Source organism: Paraphaeosphaeria sporulosa (assembly GCF_001642045.1).
Source record: "Paraphaeosphaeria sporulosa strain AP3s5-JAC2a unplaced genomic scaffold CC84scaffold_7, whole genome shotgun sequence".
NCBI classification, from domain to species: domain Eukaryota; kingdom Fungi; phylum Ascomycota; class Dothideomycetes; order Pleosporales; family Didymosphaeriaceae; genus Paraphaeosphaeria; species Paraphaeosphaeria sporulosa.
In genome coordinates this window covers 1436942-1460115 of record NW_017253366.1, presented here as the reverse complement: position 1 = coordinate 1460115, position 23174 = coordinate 1436942, and the positions used below count along the sequence as shown (strand labels likewise).

General features: G+C 52.2%; 10 protein-coding genes and 1 non-coding gene across 11 annotated transcripts; 6 read left to right on the top strand and 5 right to left on the bottom strand.

Annotated features, from left to right (window-relative positions):
- Positions 1 to 12: 12 nt before the first annotated feature.
- CC84DRAFT_1207164 (ATP12-domain-containing protein) lies at positions 13 to 1343 on the bottom strand. Its single transcript, XM_018182079.1, has 2 exons — positions 992 to 1343; positions 13 to 944 (listed from the first exon to the last, which is right to left on the bottom strand). The coding sequence occupies exons 1-2, from the start codon at positions 1296 to 1298 to the stop codon at positions 166 to 168; spliced, it is 1086 nt and encodes a 361-aa protein (XP_018034292.1). The 5' UTR covers positions 1299 to 1343; the 3' UTR covers positions 13 to 165.
- A 133-nt stretch (positions 1344 to 1476) lies between these two features.
- Positions 1477 to 5302, top strand: CC84DRAFT_1260970 (uncharacterized protein). The gene is made up of 5 exons (XM_018185028.1): positions 1477 to 1862; positions 1918 to 2713; positions 2775 to 3635; positions 3686 to 4251; positions 4299 to 5302. The coding sequence occupies exons 1-5, from the start codon at positions 1715 to 1717 to the stop codon at positions 4961 to 4963; spliced, it is 3036 nt and encodes a 1011-aa protein (XP_018034291.1). The 5' UTR covers positions 1477 to 1714; the 3' UTR covers positions 4964 to 5302.
- An 83-nt stretch (positions 5303 to 5385) lies between these two features.
- Positions 5386 to 6201, bottom strand: CC84DRAFT_873838 (uncharacterized protein). Its single transcript, XM_018187745.1, has one exon. It carries the CDS (start codon positions 5908 to 5910, stop codon positions 5476 to 5478), a length of 435 nt encoding a protein of 144 aa, XP_018034290.1. The 5' UTR covers positions 5911 to 6201; the 3' UTR covers positions 5386 to 5475.
- Positions 6131 to 7208, top strand: CC84DRAFT_1249348 (oxidoreductase-like protein; the record flags this gene model as incomplete). The annotated part of the gene is made up of 2 exons (XM_018184285.1): positions 6131 to 6167; positions 6218 to 7208. The coding sequence occupies 2 exons, from the start codon at positions 6131 to 6133 to the stop codon at positions 7102 to 7104; spliced, it is 924 nt and encodes a 307-aa protein (XP_018034289.1). The 3' UTR covers positions 7105 to 7208.
- A 177-nt stretch (positions 7209 to 7385) lies between these two features.
- Positions 7386 to 9680, top strand: CC84DRAFT_1249344 (uncharacterized protein). Its single transcript, XM_018184284.1, has 3 exons — positions 7386 to 7719; positions 7778 to 8806; positions 8859 to 9680. The coding sequence occupies exons 1-3, from the start codon at positions 7505 to 7507 to the stop codon at positions 9217 to 9219; spliced, it is 1605 nt and encodes a 534-aa protein (XP_018034288.1). The 5' UTR covers positions 7386 to 7504; the 3' UTR covers positions 9220 to 9680.
- Positions 9681 to 9905: 225 nt separating this feature from the next.
- CC84DRAFT_1149671 (uncharacterized protein) lies at positions 9906 to 11233 on the bottom strand (the record flags this gene model as incomplete). Its single annotated transcript, XM_018176681.1, has 6 exons — positions 9906 to 10451; positions 10499 to 10669; positions 10724 to 10805; positions 10858 to 10965; positions 11020 to 11105; positions 11155 to 11233. Coding segments are annotated over 6 exons (1068 nt in total), but the record flags the coding sequence as incomplete, so codon positions are not given.
- Positions 11234 to 12175: 942 nt separating this feature from the next.
- On the bottom strand, positions 12176 to 12286 carry CC84DRAFT_t66. The gene has a single exon. It is a non-coding gene; the product is annotated as a tRNA-Met (tRNA).
- Positions 12287 to 13127: 841 nt separating this feature from the next.
- Positions 13128 to 14811, top strand: CC84DRAFT_1188457 (cytochrome P450; the record flags this gene model as incomplete). The annotated part of the gene is made up of 2 exons (XM_018180993.1): positions 13128 to 14590; positions 14646 to 14811. The coding sequence occupies 2 exons, from the start codon at positions 13128 to 13130 to the stop codon at positions 14809 to 14811; spliced, it is 1629 nt and encodes a 542-aa protein (XP_018034286.1).
- Positions 14812 to 14957: 146 nt separating this feature from the next.
- Positions 14958 to 16061, top strand: CC84DRAFT_873795 (MFS general substrate transporter). The gene is made up of 2 exons (XM_018187744.1): positions 14958 to 15358; positions 15412 to 16061. Exons 1-2 carry the CDS (start codon positions 15104 to 15106, stop codon positions 15961 to 15963), a joined length of 807 nt encoding a protein of 268 aa, XP_018034285.1. The 5' UTR covers positions 14958 to 15103; the 3' UTR covers positions 15964 to 16061.
- A 593-nt stretch (positions 16062 to 16654) lies between these two features.
- Positions 16655 to 17803, top strand: CC84DRAFT_1249337 (uncharacterized protein; the record flags this gene model as incomplete). The annotated part of the gene is made up of 1 exon (XM_018184283.1): positions 16655 to 17803. The coding sequence occupies one exon, from the start codon at positions 16655 to 16657 to the stop codon at positions 17801 to 17803; it is 1149 nt and encodes a 382-aa protein (XP_018034284.1).
- Positions 17804 to 17935: 132 nt separating this feature from the next.
- CC84DRAFT_1249335 (uncharacterized protein) lies at positions 17936 to 19737 on the bottom strand. The gene has a single exon (XM_018184282.1). The coding sequence runs from the start codon at positions 19624 to 19626 to the stop codon at positions 18046 to 18048; it is 1581 nt and encodes a 526-aa protein (XP_018034283.1). The 5' UTR covers positions 19627 to 19737; the 3' UTR covers positions 17936 to 18045.
- Between the last annotated feature and the right edge of the window lie 3437 nt (positions 19738 to 23174).

The following is a 23174-nucleotide window of genomic DNA, read 5'->3' as shown; positions in this document are numbered from 1 at the left end:
GGATGTGCGGATGGATGGATGGATGGTGCATACTCTGCGCACAGTAGCACGTGGCTGGCAGCATCCATAGCTTCTGCGTCGATGCTGCACAATTACATGTCTAATTTTACAAGGCGTATTCTCGCCAATCTATGGTGTTTACAACTCCGATTCCGTTTGCTGGATTCACGACGTCTCTCCGCCAACCAGAAGAATGACGCTGCCCAGCTGGCGCTTCATGTCCTCCTTTTCCACGTCGTGTGTATCCTCCACCTCTCCCCACTGTCCTGTCTGCCATCGCACTTCGGTGCTGGCTGCCTCTGCGGCTTCCTCGATTCCAAAGCGGCCCCCGTCAGAAGCCTCCCGCGATTGCGCAAACGCTTCGGCCCATTCGTGGACAAGCCTGACGCCGATGAGGAGACTCTTGGACGCCAGAACCGCGCGCTCCAGACCGGCGAGTTCGAAAGACGGGATTCCCGCGAGCCAGCCCCGTATGACATCTTGGGTCATCTCGGGCTGCGAGACGGGCATGATGCTGTCTGGCTCTAGGATTGGCTTGATCTCGACACCTGGCCACACGTGCGTAGTCAGGTGAGCAATGATGGGCATGGTGAGCTTCATCTGCGTCTGGCGGAGTGTGAGCCCCCCCTGCGGGACTTCGTGGAGCTGTTTCTCGGGCGCCCAGCAGAGTAGTGTGTCCGTGGAGAGATAGCGCATCAGCATGCGAATGATGTCGTCGCGCACTTTTGAGTTGCCTTCAGCGTCTGCTTTCTCAATGTCCTTTGCGCGAGCGGCGAGCGATGTCATGGGTATGTAGTGTGTCTTCAGCGCCTGCTGAGCGCTCAGGAGAAGATCCCATTCAAGCGCAATGGCAGAGGCGAGCTGGTGCTTGGTCGCGGGGACCGTGAGGATCTCTTTGGTGGGCGTCCGCACCGGTCTGCTGTCGAGGAAGACCTGCAGGCCACCTGCAACTGTCAGCGCAGGTTCAAGCGCACTGGTGGACATGTCATACCATCTGCCTCCTTCACGGTGACATCCTTCCAGAAGCGCTTCGCGAGGGCGCCCCCTGGCTTGGGCGCAGCTCTGATATCCTTTGCTTGTTGCAGGAGCGAAGCCTGCTTCTTCTTCCTGGCAACACGGTAGAGCGCATCTGTAGGAGATGGGGTGGGCGTCGCCGGCGGCGGACCCGGGACGGAAGGATGAGGCAGCGGAGTAGCGCGCCGCGATGCGGTCGTGTGCAGACACTGGTACAGCGGCCGGGGCGCACGTCGGGTTGCCTGCAACCTCAAGGTCGCCAAGGCAGGGCGGATTGACTCCATTGCGGCCGGGATACACGGGTGCAGGTGACGCTGCGGTTTTGGTGGACGACGAGGCGTCCGCTCCAACTTCGGCGGGAACTTTTGCAAGCCGGCCGCAGCGCCGCTGAGCGGCCCCTGCGTCTGGGGAGGGTGTACGCGATGCAAGCTTGGTGCCAGAGCACTAAGGCATGGCCAGCCAGTCAGTCACCAGATGAGACGGCACGCATTCACAACCACAGCGCCTGCTTCGCCGCGCCGACCCCCTCGAGCCCTCGCGCGACGATGCCAACAGGCCTCCGCAGCCTGCCCAGTCTGATCGCCGAGAGTGCTCCCACTGCCCCCGCAACTGATCTCGTCGCGTCGGCCTTCCCCACCCTCTCCCCACTGTTCCAGGTGGGCTCGGTGCAGCTTGCACCAGCACCACAACGACCTCGTTCATGAATCCCGCGCCCGCAACCGCCTCTGCGATTGCGCCCCAACCTCGGCCCATTCGCTTTGTGACCAACCACGAGGGCCCCTACGCGAAGCGCCGCAGGATCAACTCGGCCTGTTTGACCTGCCGGCGCAAGAAGACGCGATGCTCTGGTGCGCTGGTCTTGCGCTCTTGTCCATGTGCAAACGTGCTAACAAGTCCGTCTAGGCGAACGGCCCATCTGCGGGACATGCGCCCAGAACAAACACCAGTGTGCCGGTTATGGCGATGATGCGAGCCCGACCGAAGTGGCCAAGGATGGGAAGAAGGTCGCGCGCAGGGAAAGCACGTCCAACGCTGCTCCTGCCCTCAAGATCAAACAGGAAGCCGCGCCACAGCAGCCCTCCCGACCCCAGCTTTCTCACGCGTCCTCAACGCCGTCCTACAACTCGGATTTCTCGCCGCCCCGTCGCCCGCGTCGCCACGATGAAGAGCACAACAACACCGCCTTGACGCTGAGCACGCGCAATCGTATGCCATATTTCCGTTACTTTGGTCCCACGGCCATCATGCCCGGCTTCAAGCAGATGGTCGTCAAGGTGAGAGGCAAGCAGCACGGCACCGGCCACACAACCTCAGACCCAGTGGAGTCTTCGCCGGGGATGCCCTCAGTCGGCTCGCCACCGCCGGCTGAATCCCGGACGCCAACTGAGATACCCGTATATGACACCTCTTCCATGTCTCCCAGTCCACTCATCACCCATCTGTGCAAGACCTTCTTCGCCCACCTTGGTTGTAACTTTCCCTTTCTCCAGAAGGACCGTTTCATGCGTGACCTCGAGGAAAAGCAAGTCGACGCTATTCTTGTAGATGCTGTTTGTGCGCTTGCAGCGCGATTTTCCAACAACCCGCTATTGACTGGAGGCTCTGGAGCAATGAGAGATGAACACGAGCCATCCAAGATCCATCCTCCAGAATATGGGCAAGCCTTTGCACAACGTGCCAAGTCTGCTATACCTGATACGTGAGTCGCCCCTTGATCTGTGTCATTCATAATGCACGGGCTTACTTGCTTTGATCTGCAGCTTCTCTTGCCCCAATGTTGCAGTTGTTCAAGCTGCCGTACTCTTGGCCTACGACGAATTCGGTGCGAATCGCGACAGTGGATTGTGGATGTATCTCGGTATCGCCATCCGAATGGCTCAAGACTTAGGAATGCAGACTCTTCAGGGACTCAAGTACGAAGGACGTGAAGGCCCAACACCAAAGTCCGTTAGGACCGACCCCACTGTGACTCGTGGCTCATCTCAGCACATTTCGGAAGCCCGCCGCAAAGAGAGTACTGTGCCCGAAGAGCAGGAGCAGCGTGCTGTTGAACAAGAGCGACTGGATACGTTTTGGGCCATATTCTTCCTGGACCGAGTTGTCTCGTCTGGAACTGGGCGCCCTGTCACTTTGCGAGATCGGGACATTGAGATTTCGTTTCCTTCTCTCAACGAAGTAGATCCAACATCGGGTTGGCCCTTACCGTTCCCGGCTCTGATACGCATCGTGCATCTATACGGCAGGGTTACAGATGTGTTGAACAGTATCAAAGATCGATCGGATATCACCTCAGACCTTCGGTCTCAGCTCGACACGATGGAGTACCACTTGACGGACATCTATCAAAATCTGTCGCCCAGACTTCACTTCAACGCTCTGAATTTCCAGCACTATGTGAAGCTGAATCAAGGAACCAACTTTCTTCTTCTTCACTGTTGGTTCCACACTTGCATTGTTCTGCTGCACCAACCGACCTTGTTGAAGACTTTTGAGGGCAATGCACAGCCCCTTTCCTCAAACAGCAGGGATTTGTCAATGTCTTCAGCAAAGACTGTGGCTGACATTCTCTCTTTTACGGATCTAATCGACACCAAGACTGGCGTCGGGAACCCATTCACCAGGTATCCTTATCAAGAATGTGCTTTGGGAAATAACGTGCTAATCTTGATAGTCAACCCATATACATCGCTGCCTGTGCTTTCCTCAAGGAGACTGCTCTGCACTCAGCCAGCTCACATCCATCTTCTCGTCCTCTTACCCCCAGCGCGGCTGAGGCCAAAAACCCTTTCGAGTCTAAGGTCATCTCACTGGATCACATGAGCTTCGACAAGCCGCTGGTCCCGAATGGCAATGCGCAAACGATCAAGCGCGAGCAGAGTCAGGCCGCTAAGCATACGTTACTTGCGTCCGCGGCTAATCAGAACTACCAATGTTGCTATCGTGCTATGCAATCGCTCGAGACCTACTGGGCAGGCGTCAAATACATCCTTACCGTTCTGGACCAGAAAGCCAAGGGTGTTGGTGACCCTTTGCTTTACACAAGAGAGGAAATGGAAAGTGCCCTGGAAGCACCCAGACCAGAACCCTCCTTTACGAGCCCAGGCTGGCGACGTAAGCTGAGCTGGGGAACTTATCTGACAACGCAAAACATAGATGTGGATGCCGTCAAGGTCTCAGCTGCGATACGGAAGGGGGCCAGGACTCCCATATCTGGGTCTCCCATGAACACCAGTCAAGGTAGGTTGATAGCAGCCTGACGTAGACAAGCACTGACGCGTATTTAGCGATCGGCTGGTCACTAACAGGCACTATGAACTCACCCTCTACGAATGTGGCCGTCATGTATACTTCAGAGAACGGCAAGACTCGCGACGGCAGACCGTTGCAGCCAAAGCCGACACCCGTTGCAAATGGCCGACCACCCTTTACATCCACGTTGTCGAGTGATGCTACCAAGTTCGAGCCGACTCCATTGAAACATTCTGCGCCGTTCTTCTCCTTTGACTCGAGCGCAATGCCGCCACCGCCAGCCACCAACATCAACACAGCCTCGGCATCAGACCCTGTTCTAGTCTCAGATGCCGATCTCCTCCTCAACCTGCATTCTCCGTACTCAGCGTCTTCGCCAAACAGTTCTCGCCTTCCTGTGCAACCGACGTCATTTACTCGGAGCTCCATGTCTATACCGACGAACAGCACTCTCTCCCCTCAACAACAGCAAGCCTCACAAGTAAACTTCTCGCCGAATTTTGCGACGTTCGCTCCCCCAGTGGATCAAACATTTAGTGACATGGTGATCGACTCACAAGAGGTGGACATGTCTGTGCTCGGCGCCGACATGATGCCGTGGGATCTCGAATATCTGCCTCATGACATGTTGTATTTCGGTGAGAACGGGTTTGGCTTGGGCCTTCCTGATGATCCAGGCACTGAAGCGCCCGAAGGTTGATGCCTTCAAGTTCATTGTGTATACTTTTCCTCTTGCACTTGTGCGACACTGGAGTTCCGGGATATGTGGGATGGGCTGGCTTCTGGGTTTTTGCATAAAGATACCTCTTTGTTTCGCCACGGGTTTGGCCGGGAATTTGCACATGTACATTCAAGAGGGTTGCTCTTCGGTTTGCAGATGTATCTATTCGATTTTGCTGCTTATTCCACGCATCTCAGGGTCGGTCGTGGAATCAGAGGCTACCGACCTGCGCACCCAGATCAGTCAGATCTTGTGGTATGCCACTCCAGCATCTCACTCCGCTTAAGTGGAGATAATCCTCGACTTCTCTAGCTCGCCAAGCGTAAGCCTCCATCCATCCTCCGTCAACACATGAACATAACCCTCGTCGCGGTAGCTTCCGCCTTAATTATCTTCCTCCCACGCGTAGCCAATCTCTGATCCCTCATCCCAGTATGTCATCCCTCGCCCTCCACCACCTCCCCACCATTTTCCTAGGCACAACCATGACCCTAGGCGGTGGCGCCGCACCTATAAATGCGCCCTGGTGCATGCGCGAATTCGGGTTGTCGGAGCGCCTCGCCGCATCGCCCGACGCGCAGTCCATCTTTCTTTTCCACGACAGGCGCACTTTTGCCTTGGGCGTCTTGATATGGACGTCTCGTCTGAAGTACGGTACTGTGGATACGCTTTTGATGGTTATTGGGGAGAGGGTGAGAGGATGCGCGGGAAGGCGGCGGGGAGGTTGGTGATGAGCTGGGTTGTTGCGGGGTGGGGATGGAGGGGGATGACGGAGGTAGGTTGAGTGGAGAGGAGTTGAGGGGATGAGTGTGAGCTACCAAGTGGTAGGGCCAGGACAGTGGGATATGCCAAGGGGATGTTCTCTGCCGCACGAGTTTAGACTTACAGGCGCGGTCTGAATTGTTCGCGCTAATGATGTTTACCATTCATGGACTCAGTGGGTAGAAAATTCGTCCACCTGACGTATATGCGCACGGAAAGTAACAAGTGCCGAGGCGGTGTGACTGGGCAGGGCAGGATGGGGGTCGCTTATGCAGAGGTTGCAGACATACATACGCCCCGCTTACGGGGTATACAAGCGTTCGTCGTAATGGCTGGGAACCAACTTCTCAACTTTCCAGTCGAATCATAACAGTCCTCGCAGCTATGTCGGACGACCCAGGCCAGAAATACAAGAGCTTTGGTTCGTACTTTTCCATGTACCACTGCAATCTTGCCCTGCTGAAATCATAGGATTGGACTATGTTCCTACCATACATCACGACACCTACCCAGCGATCGAACCTACCAAGGCCGATCTCAAGGGCAAATACATATTCATCACTGGAGCCTCCAAAGGCGTTGGCAAAGCAGCAGCCGTTAGCTTCGCTAAAGCCGGGGCTGCTGGTTTGTCCTTGGGTGCCCGATCCTCTCTCACCGACGTTGTCGAAGCGGTGAAAGTGGCAGCAAAGTCCGCAGGCCACCCAGAGCCCAAGATCCTCAGCCTCAGCCTCGACGTTACAAACCGCGCAAGCGTCGAGGCAGCCGCAACGCAAACTTCAGAAGCGTTCGGTGGCCGGGTAGACGTCCTCATCAACAACGCCGGATACCTGTCCGACTACGTGCCTTTGATGGAGACGGACCCGGACGAGTGGTGGTACGAATATGCCGTCAACATGCAAGGCCCGTACCTAGTCACCCGTTCTTTTCTTCCCCTGCTCCGCGCCTCCTCGCATAAGGTCTTGCTGAATGTCTCCTCCATCGCTGCACACATGATAGGCGTTTGTTCCTCATCGTACGCCACCAGCAAGCTCGCGCTGCTGCGCTTCACCGAGATCATGGAGTTGGAGCATGGGACTGGAACAAATGACGGTGTAGTAGCTATTTCCGTGCACCCGGGTGGTGTGAAGACTGAATTGGCGTTGCATTTGCCCCAGATGTATCATGCGGGTTTGATCGATACCCCGGAGATAGCGGGCGATTCGTTGGTTTGGTTGGCCGGAAAGAGGAGGGAGTGGCTTGCGGGGAGGTATGTCAGTTCGAACTGGGATGTTGATGAGCTGGAGGGAAGGATGGAAGAGATCTTGAAAGGAGACTTGTTGAAGGTGAGGATGGCGGTGAATCCCTTTCCTGATGTGTGATCATATAATGACCGGTCTTGGCCAAGCCGGCTACACAGCTTTGTAGAGAGTGGCGTAATGTTGGCTAGGTAGTGATGGCAATAGCAATGGTGGGTTCTGGGCGGTCATGTGCAAAATCGGTACAGAGTAGCGGAAGTGACTGCGCTTTTAGCATTTAGTACTAAATTGGTTCATGACAAACTTTTGCGGTGACCTCATTCTCCGAAATGTCCAAGAGCAGCGCAAGTTTTACGAGACCATTTGTCGCAGCTGCGAGTCAAAAAAAAGATAGAATGATTACTCCTTTCCTATTCATGGACACTGCATCGGCCGCCGCTAAGTGCTCATTTTGTCCATATTCGGCAAGGTAGCTGGCTAATAACCATATGCCGACGGCATCGCTCTACTAATCAGCGAGCCGATGCACATTCAGCCTTCCCTCACCACTGCCAGAGGCCAACTTCCGAATGACAGCTGCATCGGCCGCCCCCAGCATATGTGCTGTCCCTTCATCGTTCGAGAACATCAACACACCATGATCCCGGTGACACAGAAGGGCGCCAACACCTGCAACTACTGCCGGGTGCGCAAACAGCGCTGTGATCGTGCTTTGCCGAGCTGCTCAAGATGTACCGTGTACGTCCTTCAGCGCCAGTCTGATTAAATGTCACTGATTGTTGTGTTCTTTTCCTAGCAAGCTACGCCAGTGCGATTACACCTGGGCCAAGGATGTACCGCCCCTCCAGCCCGCTTTGTCAAGTGATAGCATCCCGATGTCAATCGGCCGACATGGTAATTGTGGCTTTGACCTGACCACGCGAGGTCAAGAGGAACTACTGCATGCTGGCATCGCATGCACGAAACGCGAGCCTAGGTCCAATGAAAACCTCTCGGAGCTTGTATCTGACATACTCGATCTGTCGGAGCGCAAAGTTTCCGGCATGATGGAAGAGCATGCCACTTCCATCCATCAATGGTGTCCTCTGATTGATGAAGACCTGATCCGAGAAGGGAGGAACGGTGCGTACGACGACTGCTCGTCAGATCTGATGCCGAGCCCGTTACAGTTACTGTGTGTGTTCATACTGAGCAGGCGACCATGCTCGCATGCCGAGCATGTCAACACCAATATCTTGTATACGACAATAAAACAGCTACTGGCAATCGGTCAAGCCGCCGGGGACGTCTCATTGGATTTGTTCCGGGCAGGCATGCTTACGGCGGTATACGAGTGTGCTCACGGATTGCCCAAGCAGGCTTTCGTTACGCTGAGCACTTGTGCCGCTTTGTTTGACCTGATTAAACTCAGTCTGCGGAAGCCGGACCGCGATCCCTGCAATGAGGAAGTGGTATCGTCGCTCAACGCAGCCATCATTATGCTAGATCGCATGATACCTTTGTCAAGTATCCTTGAGTCACTTCCCTTAGTCTGTCCGTCGAGACAAACCCTCAGCATATACATCGCAAGCAAGATAGAGCCAGTCATACCAGCTCCGTCACCCACGCCGTATGCAAGCTCGCCACGCAAAGTCCACATCAGAGCGATTGTGGCGCTCGAATCCGGTCGCGTCTCGGAGTATTCCCACGCTGCCCAGCTCGGCGTGGGCGCCGCAGACACTTACGACAAGGTCGATGCTGCAGTAGCCTTGGTTATCAAGAAGCTGGTGGACAAGCCACAGCCGCACACCTGGCTCCACTGCGACGCGATAGCCATGGCATTCTGGTCAGTAACAAGCCTTGTCACCGGTTGCGAAGATGAGTCTAACGTATGGTAGCTCTCACTTACTCCTCCAGCAGACTCAGATCGAACAACTTAAGGCCCAGGGCACATCTACTTCTGGATCAGTCGCTGCGAAGGCGCTCATGGCGTTGCAGTACTCTCGGCGCATGGCTTGGGACATGGTACATGTAATGATACAAAAGATTAAGAAAGAGGAAGATTTACCGTACCTGCCATTTGCTGGAGTGTGCTGCGTCATCCGCGCTGCTATTGCCGTGCTTGAGACCAAGCAGTACACCAATGAGGATGCGCCCAATGCTGAAGAGGTGCATAACTTCTTGGTTGTTTTGAGCTGGTTTGCACGGAGATGGAGCGTCGGCGGTGAGTTTGCGTCTTCAACTTTGCGTGAGCAGTGACCTGACTCATCGTGGACAGTACAATATCTCCAGCGCGCGCAGGAGCTGTCGTTTGGCTACTTTGTGTGACTTCCCGCTCTGTGGCCGCATCAGGACAATGACCCGCAGACATATTGTGCATAGCCCACCTGTAAAGCTGGCGAGTCACCGAACGACGAATAGGCCGGTAGTTAAGGCAATCACGCACGAAAAACGGAGGAGGAGCGGTAGAAAAAGGTATTCGATTGACCATGCGGTATCAAATCTATGATACAAACAATAAAAATATAAACTAGAATAACGGACGCCGAGTAGAATGCTAAGTCGCGTGAGGAGCAACGCGCCGGATAGGTCGCGCCGTGCGAAATCCCTATGGTATCTTGTAACTCATTATTCATGTCAATGTCACCTGGACACGACGGTAGGCTCGTGATAGAGCGGCCCAAGGGCGGATGGTCACCATTCTGAACCAAAACAGACACATTCCAGCGCTGGTGCTGTGAAAATCACCCAATGCCATGGACAGTCGACGGAAGCATTGTAGCACGCCTCGTCTGCTGTTGCCGCCTTCCACGTATCGGCTGTAGGGCGTCACATATTATCGGCGGGGGATATGGGGTGCCACAACGCCACCGTATGGAGCAGACTAACGGTGAGGTGGTGGATCCAGTCCTTGGTATCTATGATCATTTTTCAAAACTTCTGGTGGGCCATATCAGGATACGAAAGGCGGGGTTCCCTCCAATCTTTGGGTGGTACCGGAGGCGGCTTCTCGTCGCGCCACTGTTCCTCCTCATAGACAGAATCTCTGGAGCTCTTGAACGTCCCAGCCGTAACGGTACCCAGAGTGATGAACATCTCCTTGACCTGCAACAACCCACCTCGCTTACTGCTCCAAGGAATGGATAGCCCATCGCTCTGCTCCGACATCTTCAAGGCGTGCCTCGTGCGGACACGTTGGGCCCTGGACAGGAGCGGCCGGAGAGTGGGCATCGAAGCGCAGATGATTCCGACGTTGACTTCGATGACACTCCAAACGTTGACGCCAAGCGAGTCGTAGTAAGGATCCATACTATTGAGCGCGACAACGAGGAAGTAGAAGCGGATGACGGAGCAGATGGTGCTGAAAGCCCCGAGGCCGAAGACGGCGTAGACGGCGAACTTCTCTCGGGTAGGGCGTGGAATAGAGAAGATGAGCTTGTACGGAAGCAGTAGGATCCATACGTCCATTAGGATGTGAAAGGCAGACGTGACTGAAGCCATTAGCAAAGTAACTCTTGTCTGGAGGTATAAGACGTACTGTAGTAAAATGTCGCTGTATCAATGCAATGTCCAGGGACAGTGCCACTGAAGTCCCACATCTTGCGCAGGGGGATACACTCTAGAGGTACTATGATGATGACGATGGCCTGGTACGTGAAGAGCAGATATATGCTTCCCTTGCAAAGCCATTCGAAGGTCTTGGTGACCGCTGCGCGAGGTTAGGCTTGCCATTGGCCTTGATCTTCATTCATATCGGACGTACATAGGCGTAGATAGATCATTAGAATAGATGCCTTGATTAAGGTCACGGTAGACTTGTACACCACAATTACGGAAAGGCCCAACTAACCGGTATAAGCTACGTCCAAATCCGAGTATCGATGCGGGGGAACGTACCTTTGAGCTTGCCACCGCTTGCTCCATTGACAAAGACATGCCACTGTATCCCATCTTGAACACTTTAACGGAGATAAGTAGTTGGATCGCGAGAGTCATTGCGAGTATCTACGAGGAACTCGTGTCAGTCCGGGTAACGTCGATAGAAGCCTGTTATCTTACCGCAGCCACAATCATCGTCCAATCTTCGTTACCCATATTCCGGACAATGCGCGCGCGTGTATGGATCCGTAGGGCAACACATGCCACTGTTGACCGTTAGCAGACGCAGCTAGACAATTCCTGTGGATCACGCACTCCCAAGGATGGTCATGGTGACAATAGCCCCAACAGCGACATCTTGTCGCGCCTTCTCGTCACCACTTGGGTACATCAGCAGCGCAAAGGTGTTATCCGACATGACGACAACCAGTGTGCATCACAGTAGGGTGCAACGCGAGGTGAGGTGCCATCGCCCACTATATCGATAGCGCTCATGACTCTAGTCCTTCCGATCGAACCTAAATTGAGTTCAACCGTGAAACGAGTCGTGGCCAGTTCTTATGCCCCCTAGTAATCACAAACGCAAAATCCATCAGCTGCAGGTGATGCAGACGAGTTGCGGCCAGAAAGCCCAGGCATTGTGCCAAGCAAGGAGATGCTGCTAGGTAGGGTCCAGGTTTGAAGTGGGCGCAGGATATTGGCATTGCAAACGCAAACCTTAGAAACGGAGCTATGGGCGTGCACCGGATAGCACAAAGACTGCGGGGGAGCGATTCTCGGAGAGCGATTCTCGTGCGCAGCGCACGATCGTCCGCCGAGGCCACTGCAGGGCAAGCTTGAGAACAACGCGAAAGGCACGGAAGGGTATCCACGGCCTATTCCACGAAGCTGAACTCATTGACGGGATCGCGCAACTGTCAAACTGCAATGGACAGTGACATCTGTAGCGTGTGCGGGGGTCAAGGATATGCGTTGCTACGTCGATGCGTGGAGTGTGTGAGGTAGGTTTCAGATGCGCCGTCGTGCTTTGCGACAGCCGTGTCGATCGTGACGCGCGTTGAACGCAGCTATGTGAGACAGGAACCGGAAGCACCTGGACACAGTCGTGAAAAACAAGCGAGGCCTCGCTATGCCACATGGCGGGGCATTAATGGGATGCATGCAAGTGGAGATGTCATGTTGTAAGTCCGGGCAAGCAGTGCCCCTCGACGTACACGCAATGGTTTTTCCAGCTTTACGTACTGCGCTGCCCAAGACGAGTCCAAGACAAAAGAAACGCGTTGCGCATCTTTACTGCTGATGTTGCATTAGAAATCATAAAAACATTGCAAAAACTTGCTCCCTGCCAGATTCGAACTGGCGACCTTCGGATATCTGCTGCTGAGAGCAGTCATATGCAACTGATGTGATATGAGACCGACGTGATAACCGACTACACCAAGGAAGCGACAGGAAATCCTACGAGGTCAAGCTCGATTTCGGATTTGATGGAAATTTTTAAAATTAACAAAACAATATGCCACGTAAGTTGAGAAAATCCAAATACGCTAAAGCGATGCTTAGCGATACGCGTACTCGAGGTGGGGCAAATTTGTATGTGGATCGCTGTGGGGAACTATCGGAATGGTCTGGCGCAGTGCAGAGCCAGAACTTTTACAATCCTGACCTGCACTCCACCTGAGAAAGGCATCGCAGCACAGGTAAAATCCAAGAGAGGAAAGAACTCGGGTCGCAACACTGATTATACAGTAAGCGCCAACTAGAGGAAAATGTACCTCAGTGGGAATGCGAAATTGACAACTACATGTGTGCACGAAGCACATACAATGCACGAACAAAGCCCCGGCGCCGCCTCCCGCATTGCAATAAAATGCGACATATGTTTAGTACATTTCGATAATGTCGCTCGTAACTACCACCATGGCGGAAACTCACGTCCTCTTTCGAAGTAGAGGTTAGAGCATGCGTCAGCGGGGTCGTACATTATCTCGCTGACATCTGCGCCTGCGACGGCGGGTTGCTCACTATCCGAATGCACTGTTTGGCCAACAAGAGCTACAGCAGTGCGCCTCTGTTAACCCCAATCGTTGGATCAACGCGAGATTGGGATTTTAGCCGCGACGCTAACCACCTCGGTTGTCAGACGATCCGTCCGAAGGACCTCTAAAGACGGAAGCTAGAAACAGGACACGGCGCCCAACCCTTCGCACATCGATCTCCAACCTCCATTTGCCCTCTCACAAGGTCGACTGACGCATTTTCGACGCGTCGAAGCGTCGCCTGCCACCATGGAGCATCATTCGGGGAGCTCTGTCATTGAGCGGCTTACGGTGTTCAATGTGTTTGCCACGGCTCTGACGTATCTCGCAATCACCATCGCTCTCAGCTTCCTGCGCGCGCCAAAGTATCCCGACTCTTTGCCTTGGGTCGGCCACGGCAAGTCCTGGTCTGCCGCCTTGAAGAACACCTTTGACGGCTTCTCCAAAAGCCGCGACTGGCTACATGACGGTTATCGGAAGTACCACAAACAGGGCCGTGCCTTCGTGCTTCCATCAATGCTTGGTATGCCAACCGAGGTCTCAATCCCACGGTCGCAGATGCAGTGGATGTTAGACCAGCCCGACCACGTGCTGAGTACAAGTTCCGCGCACTACGACACGTTGAATGGCGACTATGCTTTTATATCATCAGCGATCTTGAAGGACCCATATCACGAGCGCATCGTACATAAGAACCTAGCGCGTAATTTGAACGCTATCATACCAGAGATGGTCGACGAAGTCAGTTTCAACGTCGCAGATGTGTGCGGTACCGATACAGAGCATTTCAAAAAGGTCGATTTGATGGATGGGTTCTTCATGAGCATCATCCCGAAGATCACCAACCGGATGTTGGTAGGGAAATCAGTATGCAGGAACCCAGATTTCCTCAAGAACATGATGGGCTTCACCACTGATGTTGTGCTTGGTTTAATCTTCCTTCCAATGATACCGCGAAGTCTGCACCCTCTTGTCGGCCCCATCTACAGCCTAGGCCCCAAGTACCATTACTGGCGGACACGCAAGTATACCTTGCCAATCATCAAGAAGCGGCTGGAAGATTTCCGAAAGAAAGAGGCAGGCGATCCAGCATACGTCGATTGGAAAGCACCGAACGATTTCATTACGTGGACGATTCGTACAGCAATGGATGAGGGACGAAACGACGAACTGCAGCCGAGTCGTATTGCGATGCGAATCTGCCCGCTTAATTTCGCGAGCATCCACACGACAGCCATAACAGCACACAGTGCGCTCATCGATATCTTGAGTGCAGATCCAAGTGTTGTGGAAGCACTGCGCGAAGAAGCTACTCGGATCTACAACGAGGATGGTAAGCAGTGGACGAAGAACGGTTTGTCGCGTATGTACAAGCTCGACTCAGCAATTCGCGAATCTCAACGATATTCTACCATGGCTATGAGCCTCATAAGCAAAAAGGTCATCGCAAAAGAGGGTATCACAAGCCCCGAGGGCATTCACTATCCGCGTGGATGTCTATTGTCTTGCGCTTGGCTCCCGGTCGCTCATGACGAAGAGTTGTATGCAAAGGAAGATGCGTACGATGCTTTCCGATTTTCAAGAGATCGAGAACAGTTTGACTCCATGGGCGAAGATGAGAAGGCAAGCGTGGATGTGCTGAAGTTAAGGCAAAGCGGCATAGTCACCACTGGTCTCGCAAATCAAGCTTTTGGACACGGAAGGCACGCCTGGTGAGTCCAAAAGTGCACAGAATCATTTAATAATCTCGACTAACAACCATGCCAGTCCTGGTCGCTTCTTTGTTGCACATGAGCTTAAGATCATGTTTGCACATTTATTCATGAATTACGATATACAGCCTCTTACAGAAAGACCGGGCCAGAGATGGGTGGGACGGAATTTTCTCCCTCCAAAGGTTGATATCGAAGTTCGCCACCGCAAGGTGTATTAAAACGTTGGGCAAAAGTTAGATGCGGATGCTTCGGATACAGCTTAGGTTTTATGCCACTGTTGCACCACTGAATTATGTATAACGGTTGAGCCGCATATAACATCATGCAGTGTGTTGGATCCCATCAGAAGTTTGGTACGAGTCAGCCTGATCGGCCTTTTCTTGGTTGGATAAGAAACCTAACGCAATGCCTGGGACTGCGGCAAAAACTTCATTCCAAAATCGCATTACCTCTATTTATGTTGCTTTAGCCACATGAACGCTTACAAACAGCATCACTCACTAACCATATATGCAGTATATCACAGGCATAATGGGCGCCTTCCCTACCTTTCCGGACGTCTTGATTCTCGAAGAAACCTACCAAAAGAGAATACTTAAAAAGCGCGCCCAATTCATCCGGGCCGAGACACAGAATTGGGCTATCCGTCATGTGTCGGAAGAAGAGATTATCGACTTCAAAGAACTAGTGAACAAACATCTTGCATTGCCATTAAAACTATTGTTTCTTGAGCCGATAGTCCTGCTCATGACTTTATACACATCAGTAAGAATAGTGTTCTGGTTCACCAACCAGATATCGCCGCTGACACAAACTAGTTCATCTACGGCATTCTCTACCTCTTCCTCGAAGCCTATCCAGTTGTATTCGCCGAATATCGCGGTATTTCGCCTAGCATATCGACGCTCATGTACAGCGGCCTGATCATTGGTGTTCTACTGGGATCCGCCATTGTCGTCGCCTTCGAGCCACGGTACAACCGCAAACTCAAAGAGAACCATGGAATTCCAGTTCCCGAGCAGCGTCTACTTCCCATGATGATTGGTGCTATTCTCTTCCCAATCGGGCTCTTTCGGTTTGCCTGGACAGGGAATTACTCCAGCATCAGTTGGGCTGCACCAGCTGTGTCCGGCATCTTGACGAGTGCGGGAATCTTGACCATCTTCCTGCAAGCGCTCAATTATCTCGTGGACGCATATTTGATGGTCGCTGCGAGCAGCATCGCAGCGAACACGTTCCTGCTGAGTTTATTCGGAGCAGGCTTCCCTCTCTTCGCGACCCAGATGTTCCCCAAATCAGGCGTCGACTGGGCCGGATCCTTACTTGGTTTTTTTGGCTGTAGCGTTCATGCCGATACCCTTTCTCTTTAAAGAGGCTCAAGATTTGGACAAGGCCCAATAGATTACAGACATAGTCTTTATTTTTGCTGGCTTACTTGTGCTAGAAAGCTTCTGTAATTAGCGCTGATGTTGTATGAATTCTCGTTTCATTTCTAATGTAGGTTTGGCTTTCACTAAGTTTTCGCGGTTGAAACCACGCATTATCTTTTAGCGGCTTTCTTTCGCGATGCTACTGCGGCGAATGGCTGATGGGTGGGAGCGGTGTGTCGTCAGTGACTACTACTTCCACATGCGCTCCAAAACCCCGCCTCGCGTAGCAAAGGCGAGCGATTGCACCAGTCTGATCAACGCTGTGACGAGTCAGAGATCAGCAGTCAGCATTAATTTTACAGGGGCCTTGCAACGGTGATTTGTTCCAGTGGGTTGCTGATAGGATCAACGGGCAATCTGATTACTATAGAAGCATGTATATGATGCCCAGGTGAGGGGCGACCTCGGCGGGCCACTCGCATCGCCAGATTAGGGTGCCCTCCTCCAGTCACCACCTAGGCACTATATTGTATATTCTAGAGGCACAAGGATTACAGTCGACTCATAATCAAATCAGCAGGCAGAACAAAACGTGAGACAATAACGGGAGACACTTTAGTAGGCCTTCTAAAGCAGCCGAAAGGAGGCCATGCTCGCCTCATGAGAGGTTTGCATCAATTGATCTTATACAATGGTTGCCATCTTGGACTCATACGAAGAGTGTGCTGCCGCTCCCGTCAGCGATGGCCCGCCGGGGATCAACACCGTCTATTCAGACGGTATTTCGCCCACAGCAGGGCTACCCGTTGTTCCCGGAGACATAACCGCAGAATGGCTCTCCCAAGTTCTCAAACGCAAAGTATCTTCGGTCGCACTCGGTAGGACCATCCCTGGTACAGCCACAAAAGTGTTCATCGCGGTGACCTTCGAAGACGAGAAGGATCCCAAAGGATTGCCCGTACGCCTGTGCGTCAAGGGCGGCTTCGACCCCGATTTCATCAAGATGATGCCGTGGATCGTTATGATCTACCAGCGTGAATGCGACTTTTACAATCAAGTTGCACCAAAATTAGACAACATGAAGCTGCCGGCATTCTGGTGGGCAGGGCACAGTTCTACTCAGGGTATTGTGATCCTCGACGATCTAGCCGCACAAGGCTGCGACTTTGGCAATCCAGCAGAGTCGTGGCCTGTATCTCGCGTCCTCGCTGGTGTGGAACAGCTTGCTGCATTACACGCGAAGACATGGCACACACAGGCATCGGATTACCCGTGGTTGACTTCGGACTACGACCAGGCCATCCTCACCCTGATGAACACATACGACGCAGTGGTGAAGGGTCCCAATAGACCAAAAATACACGACTATCTCAAGGACCAGGAGCGTATCACCAAGGTGTTGGAGAAGCACTATGCTTTGCGTAACCCGAGATTCCGATGCCTTCTGCACGGTGACTCGCATACAGGCAACACATACCTTGTGACCGACGTACCGCGCTTCCTTGACTGGCAAATGATCCACATCGGCAGCGCTTTCCACGATCTGTCCTACTTTATCGGTGCAGCCTTATCAGCCGAAGACAGGAGAGCGAAGGAGTGGAATGTTGTCGAGCATTACCTACGTGTGTTAGAGAAATTAGGAGTCGAGCCGCTGTCAGTGTCGGACAAGGAAGTAAGGAACGAGTATAAGATGTCGTTTTTGGCCGGTATCGGCTGGATAATGTGTCCATACGAGATGCAGATCAGAGAATGCGTGCATCCCATGGCGATGAGGTATGCCGCTGCGATAGACGATCACAAGGTGTTGGAGTTGGTGGAGCGCTTGCCAGAGCCGCAATAGCCGAAGAAAAGTAAATCTCTTATGTATATATGACACTATAATGCAAAGTCGAAAGACAAAAATTACTGTTGTTGAGATAAATCTTTAAGTCTAGATGTGTTTCGCTTCACACAAATGCAATACTGAATCTCAAGCTCTACGGTTTTTGCGCAAGAATCCCAAAGTGCGAAGGTCCTCACCATAGTCACACTTTACATTAACATGGAGAATACCTAGGTGCCACAGATATGGGTAGAACCACGCTACAAGTAAGAGCACATGTCAAACAACTCCAGCTCAAGCTTTTTCTCTACAATATGTAGTTGCGGGTCAGTCTCTTGCCAGCCCTCAGACAAAAGCAGGCGTCGTGCGATCTGGTAGAAGTGATCGAACGAATACGACGCCTCATTGTTATGGTCAGAAAGGCGACATCGATGATACTTATAATGAAATAGTTCATCACTCTCAGCCTTGCGCCGGTTTGAGACCACGAAAGAGGTGGACGATGGATTATCAACAAAATCGATATCCATATTGGTGTCTTCTGTTGGCAGTAATTCCTGGAGGGCCTGAGTCCAAAATTGAAGCGCAGGTTCGTCCATCGAGAGGCGATCATACAATAGCTGCATCTCGGTGAGGCCCACTTCGTAAGTACTATTCACTTGCATTTGCTCTCGCCAATGATCCATGACAAGATTCCGCACGTGGCAATCACGCAGCTGCGTTGCGAGCTCGTAGATATCGAGTGTAGCTTCGAAATCCCAAATGATACGCTTGCAGCTCGCGACAGCGGCACTAGGGTCAGAGCCTTGGGGTGTCAGTGTAAGATCCCATTGTGGGAGCTTAGAGAGGCGCAGTGGGGAAAGGCACTGGATATAGCGTTGTAGCGTGATGTGTGCCACGCCAGTCAACCAGAGCTCCTGGACATTCGTATGCTGACGATGTTCGACGTATGCTAGCGAAGACTTTAGTTCTTCTGCACCAATGGAACAAGCGCCCACGAAACGCTCGCAGCTATTCGCGAGCAAAATCCTTACCCATGGCTGATGTTCATGCTCTGGGACAGCCCAACTGCTTTCCACGTATTGACGCAACTCCCCCACTTCAATCTTGTCTCGTTCCTCTCGAGATATTAGATTACTGCCGGCGTTCTGTGTAGCTTTGACCTCATTAGTATTGGTCTTGTCGCGTTCCGTGTACTGCTCAACACCGGCGGGTTCAATACCTATGTCGGTGACAGGACTGTTGACCACTCCCTTGTTCCCAGTGAAGGATTTGATTACCTTTCCGGGCCTAGGACGCTTAGACTTGTTCTGCTTCGGTGCGTACATAATGTTGCGCGGATGCTTGGGATAGGCGTTGTACACCTTCTGTTTGCCGTTCCTGTACCTCTTCAAGGCAGCTTCGGCACCTACTTCCTTGTTAAACTTGTTGCAGTATGCAATTCGAAGCTCCGTATTCGTGAGCGGACCAGAGGTTGTAGAATGACCTTCTGGTGCGGACAAATTCTGTCGGAAGTTCTCTTTTGCAAAGACGATGAAGACCAATTCTTCCCATCGTTCGGCCATCTCGGCTACTTTCGGGTCAAGACGTTTCGGATTCATGGGAACCTCCTCTTCTGGTTGCAAATTCTGCTCCATCGTAGCGGTTTCAAGCGCCTCTTTGAGGGTATCTGGCTGGTCTGGATCATGTATCAGCTTGTTCTTGGAGGCATACTCGTCTGTTTGTAGCATTGAGCCTTCCTCTAACGCGCCATAACGAGCCTGAGTGTCCTCCAGAGACTTTTGAACCTTGTTTGGCAACTCCTGTAGGCATGAAACCGAGAATTTACGCTTGAGAGACATTCTCAATCAGCTTGTCGCCCAAGGCATTCAGTGAGGAACTTTGATAGAAGTACTATGACCAGAAGGCGTGGCTATATGGAGATTCGAGAATTTCTCCTTGATAGTTCATAATACTCTGTTCAACATTATCAGTACACGATGAGACTGGTTCTGTTTGCCCTTGTAAACCGAGAGTAAAACAGTCAAAGTCAAGCATGCAGTAGTTAACGTCCATCCACCCGTAACGGAACAACCACCGTAACGGAACAATTCATCGGTACTTTGACTTCGCAGCAACAGTGAGCTTGCACACGCCGTAATTTTTGTGATACTCCTAATTTATAATATCCCCAGGCAACTCCCAAGTCCTCGTAAATTTTCTAATACAAAATTACGTTTGCATGGGCGCCCGCCCACCTAATTTGAAGAGAGCTTATCTCAATAGTGAAAGCAACCCTCGCCTTATATAGACTACTACCACGCTAATACTGCTATTGTAGCTAATAAATTTCCCTTATACAGGTCTGCAAGTGTAATAGTAAAAGTAAGAAGTGAAAACTAGACGTAAGGTTGTGAGGCGCGCTCAATTCATACAGAGCCGCCATCCCAGAGGGTACCTCTGATCGGGACGAGCACCTATTCTACCTAGCACAGAAGTATCACATAATCGTAATGTAATCTGACGGCTACTAGCCACCAAGCGGAGATGTGGCAGTTGAACCTGTGGCTGTGCAAAGTCTTTGGGCCGACGTATGCCTCGCAGTCTTGCGATCAAACTCTGCTTCCCCATCGACCGGCTCACCTCTTGTATATTCGCCACCTCACAAGCCCCTGGCCGGTGCGGGTCGGCCATCCTCCCTGCTAGCTGTGGCAACTCGAAGTACCATCTCACATAGACTGCACCTTACACTGATTTCTAAGCGAACTGTGGTTTTTTAGCTATGCTGTTTCTGTGCTACGTCGAGCCTGCCGCTTTAGAGACAATCTGCTTGCCACACCTGTCTCTTGCTAGGCATTATGAAGGCCGAGTATAGGTTGCGAGGGCGGCCTCCCAAGGCTGTGCACGGGGGCGGCTCGACGAGCTCAGGCGAGCGCTCTTGTCTCGTGTCCGCCTGCAAACATGCGCAAGCAGTTCAATAAATTTCATCTGCTTGCTTATTCAACTTAATTGATGCTGCATCGAGGAAATAAGCCTTGCAGGCTTAGCATCCTATTGTAGCGGCCGGGTGGAGTGATATCGATAAGAGGCGAGCCCGTCCTGTTGGGCGCCTCAGGTCCGCAACCTCCAGCCGTAACTGGGAGCGCTCGCCTGAGCAAGTCAGCCGGGCGGGGCTGAGCACGTTGAGGCCGCCCTCGCAACCCATACTCGGCCATCATAATTCATCGACCGCGCTTTCTCTCACAATCCATATCCACCCATCTTAGCCAGTTCCTAACAGCGCCTTGCCCTGGATTTTCTGTGTTTACTGCTTCCTCGACCGAGAAATGATGTGGTAACGATGCGGCTTCTTCACTTCAATCGTTCTAAGAGACTCGTCTTGACCGACTTCAGCGGGAAGGCCATTCCACCCTATGCTATCCTTTCACACAGATGGGGAGATTCTGAAATTCTCTTTGAAGATCTCGGAGGGAACACCTACAAAGAGAAGGAGGGTTATCAAAAGATCAAGTTCTGCGCAGAACAGGCGGCTCAAGACCAGCTTCAGTACTTCTGGGTTGACACATGCTGCATTGATAAATGGAATCTTCGCGAGCTCTCAAAAGCAATCAACTCGATGTTTCGTTGGTACAGAGATGCAGCAAGATGCTATGTATTCCTACCAGACGTTTCAGTACCTATTGCAGCCGACATACGCCAAGAGCCTGCCTTAGAGGCATCCTTTCGGGCGAGCGAATGGTTCGCTCGGGGCTGGACACTTCAGGAGCTTATTGCTCCAGCATCGGTCGAGTTCTTTTCTTCCGAAGGACGGCGGATAGGCGATAAACGGTCTCTCGAGCAGTGTATACACGAGATTACTCGCATCCCGGTCAAGGCCCTGCAGAACTGCCTATTAGACGAGTTTACTATACATGAGCGAATGGGATGGGCCAAAAATCGCCGGACAACTGAAGAAGAAGATGAGGTATATTGTCTTCTCGGACTTCTCAACATCTTTATGTCTACTTCCTATGGCGAGGGAAAGGAGCACGCGCGGAGAAGACTCGAATTTGAGGTGGAAGCAGCCGATGCCGCTCCATCCATCATCCCATTTTCCCAGAACGACCATTTTGTTGGCCGGGAGCCACAGCTTGCTGAACTGGAAGCAAGTCTCTTCACGGGCAAGCAAACCACAATGATGGCAATAACCGGACCAGCGGGGACAGGCAAGTCACGGCTGGCGCTCGAGCTTGCGTACCAGACAAGACAAAAGAACAAGAACTGCTCGGTCTTCTGGATTGATGCAAGCGACGCAGACAGTCTCTATCGGTCATATACAAGTATTGCGCAAAAGCTTGACATTCCTGGCTGGGCAGATGAGAAGGCAGATATCAGGCAGTTGGTAAAAGATCATATACGTAGAAAGGCTTCACAGCAGTGGTTGCTCATTTTCGACAACGTGGATCGCATAGACCTAGGTTCCAGAAATATACCCACAACAAAGGCCGCCAACTTGATCGATTACCTGCCACAGTCCAAACTATGTTCTATCATCTTCACAACCACCAACAGCGACATAACTGAGAGACTAGAACTACAGAAGATTGTAGAGCTTGGGGAAATGACACCTGATATAGCGAGAAGGACGTTGCAGAACTATTTAAAGACTCAAGTTTTGGAAAGTGAGCAACAGGAGGCGAGACTTTTGCTGCAAGAGTTATTATATCTTCCCCTAGCAATTGTTCAAGCAGCAGCGTACATCAACACTAGAAACACTACGCTAGGACACTACCGATTACAGTTGCTTAGGCACAAGGAGGAAGCTCGCGAGCTTAGCTTTATACCATCAGAGGGCAGGCTACAAGAATATGGCACAACAGGCCCTGTAGCCACCACACTTTTCATCTCAATGGACCAGATCCGCGGTAGTGATCCACTAGCGGCAGAATATCTGTTTCTTGCGGCCTCAGTAGACCGAAAAGACATCCCGCTCGATCTTCTAGATGCACCCTCCCCTCGAGAAAGGGAAGCTGCGATAAGAATTCTAAACAGCTACTGGCTTGTTACCAGGCGGCCTGCCGAGTCTGCACTTGACCTCCACCAGTTAGTACATAGTGCTCTACGGGGATGGCTCCAAAGGCAAGAGAAGCTGGGCCAATGGAGTCAACACGCCATTGCACGGCTACTTAGAGTGTTCCCAGACAATAATCACGGAAATCGAAGCAAATGGAGACGATTACTTCCCCATGCTAGGTATGCTATATCTCATGAGGTCCTTAAAGAAGAGCAGGGAGATAGGATAGACCTAGCATGGAAATACGCTATGGCATTGCACACTGACGGACGATATGACGAGGCCGAAGAGCTGTTTGTGCAAGTGATGGAGACGAGAAAGAGGGTGCTTGGGGAGGAGCATCCTTCCACGCTGACT

What these genes read in the sequence shown, in the direction of transcription:
- CC84DRAFT_1207164 (XM_018182079.1), bottom strand. Translation starts at nt 1,298, where the DNA reads ATGGAGTCAATCCGCCCTGCCTTGGCGACCTTGAGGTTGCAGGCAACC. An exon ending in CACCGTGAAGGAGGCAGATG is followed by an intron (nt 945 to 991) that starts GTATGACATGTC and finishes TGACAGTTGCAG; the next exon opens with GTGGCCTGCAGGTCTTCCTC.
- CC84DRAFT_1260970 (XM_018185028.1), top strand. Translation starts at nt 1,715, where the DNA reads ATGAATCCCGCGCCCGCAACCGCCTCTGCGATTGCGCCCCAACCTCGG. An exon ending in CAAGAAGACGCGATGCTCTG is followed by an intron (nt 1,863 to 1,917) that starts GTGCGCTGGTCT and finishes AAGTCCGTCTAG; the next exon opens with GCGAACGGCCCATCTGCGGG. An exon ending in GTCGGGAACCCATTCACCAG is followed by an intron (nt 3,636 to 3,685) that starts GTATCCTTATCA and finishes TAATCTTGATAG; the next exon opens with TCAACCCATATACATCGCTG.
- CC84DRAFT_873838 (XM_018187745.1), bottom strand. Translation starts at nt 5,910, where the DNA reads ATGGTAAACATCATTAGCGCGAACAATTCAGACCGCGCCTGTAAGTCT.
- CC84DRAFT_1249344 (XM_018184284.1), top strand. Translation starts at nt 7,505, where the DNA reads ATGCACATTCAGCCTTCCCTCACCACTGCCAGAGGCCAACTTCCGAAT. An exon ending in AGCTGCTCAAGATGTACCGT is followed by an intron (nt 7,720 to 7,777) that starts GTACGTCCTTCA and finishes TTCTTTTCCTAG; the next exon opens with CAAGCTACGCCAGTGCGATT. An exon ending in GCGATAGCCATGGCATTCTG is followed by an intron (nt 8,807 to 8,858) that starts GTCAGTAACAAG and finishes AACGTATGGTAG; the next exon opens with CTCTCACTTACTCCTCCAGC.
- CC84DRAFT_873795 (XM_018187744.1), top strand. Translation starts at nt 15,104, where the DNA reads ATGCAGTATATCACAGGCATAATGGGCGCCTTCCCTACCTTTCCGGAC. An exon ending in TCATGACTTTATACACATCA is followed by an intron (nt 15,359 to 15,411) that starts GTAAGAATAGTG and finishes GACACAAACTAG; the next exon opens with TTCATCTACGGCATTCTCTA.
- CC84DRAFT_1249335 (XM_018184282.1), bottom strand. Translation starts at nt 19,626, where the DNA reads ATGTCTCTCAAGCGTAAATTCTCGGTTTCATGCCTACAGGAGTTGCCA.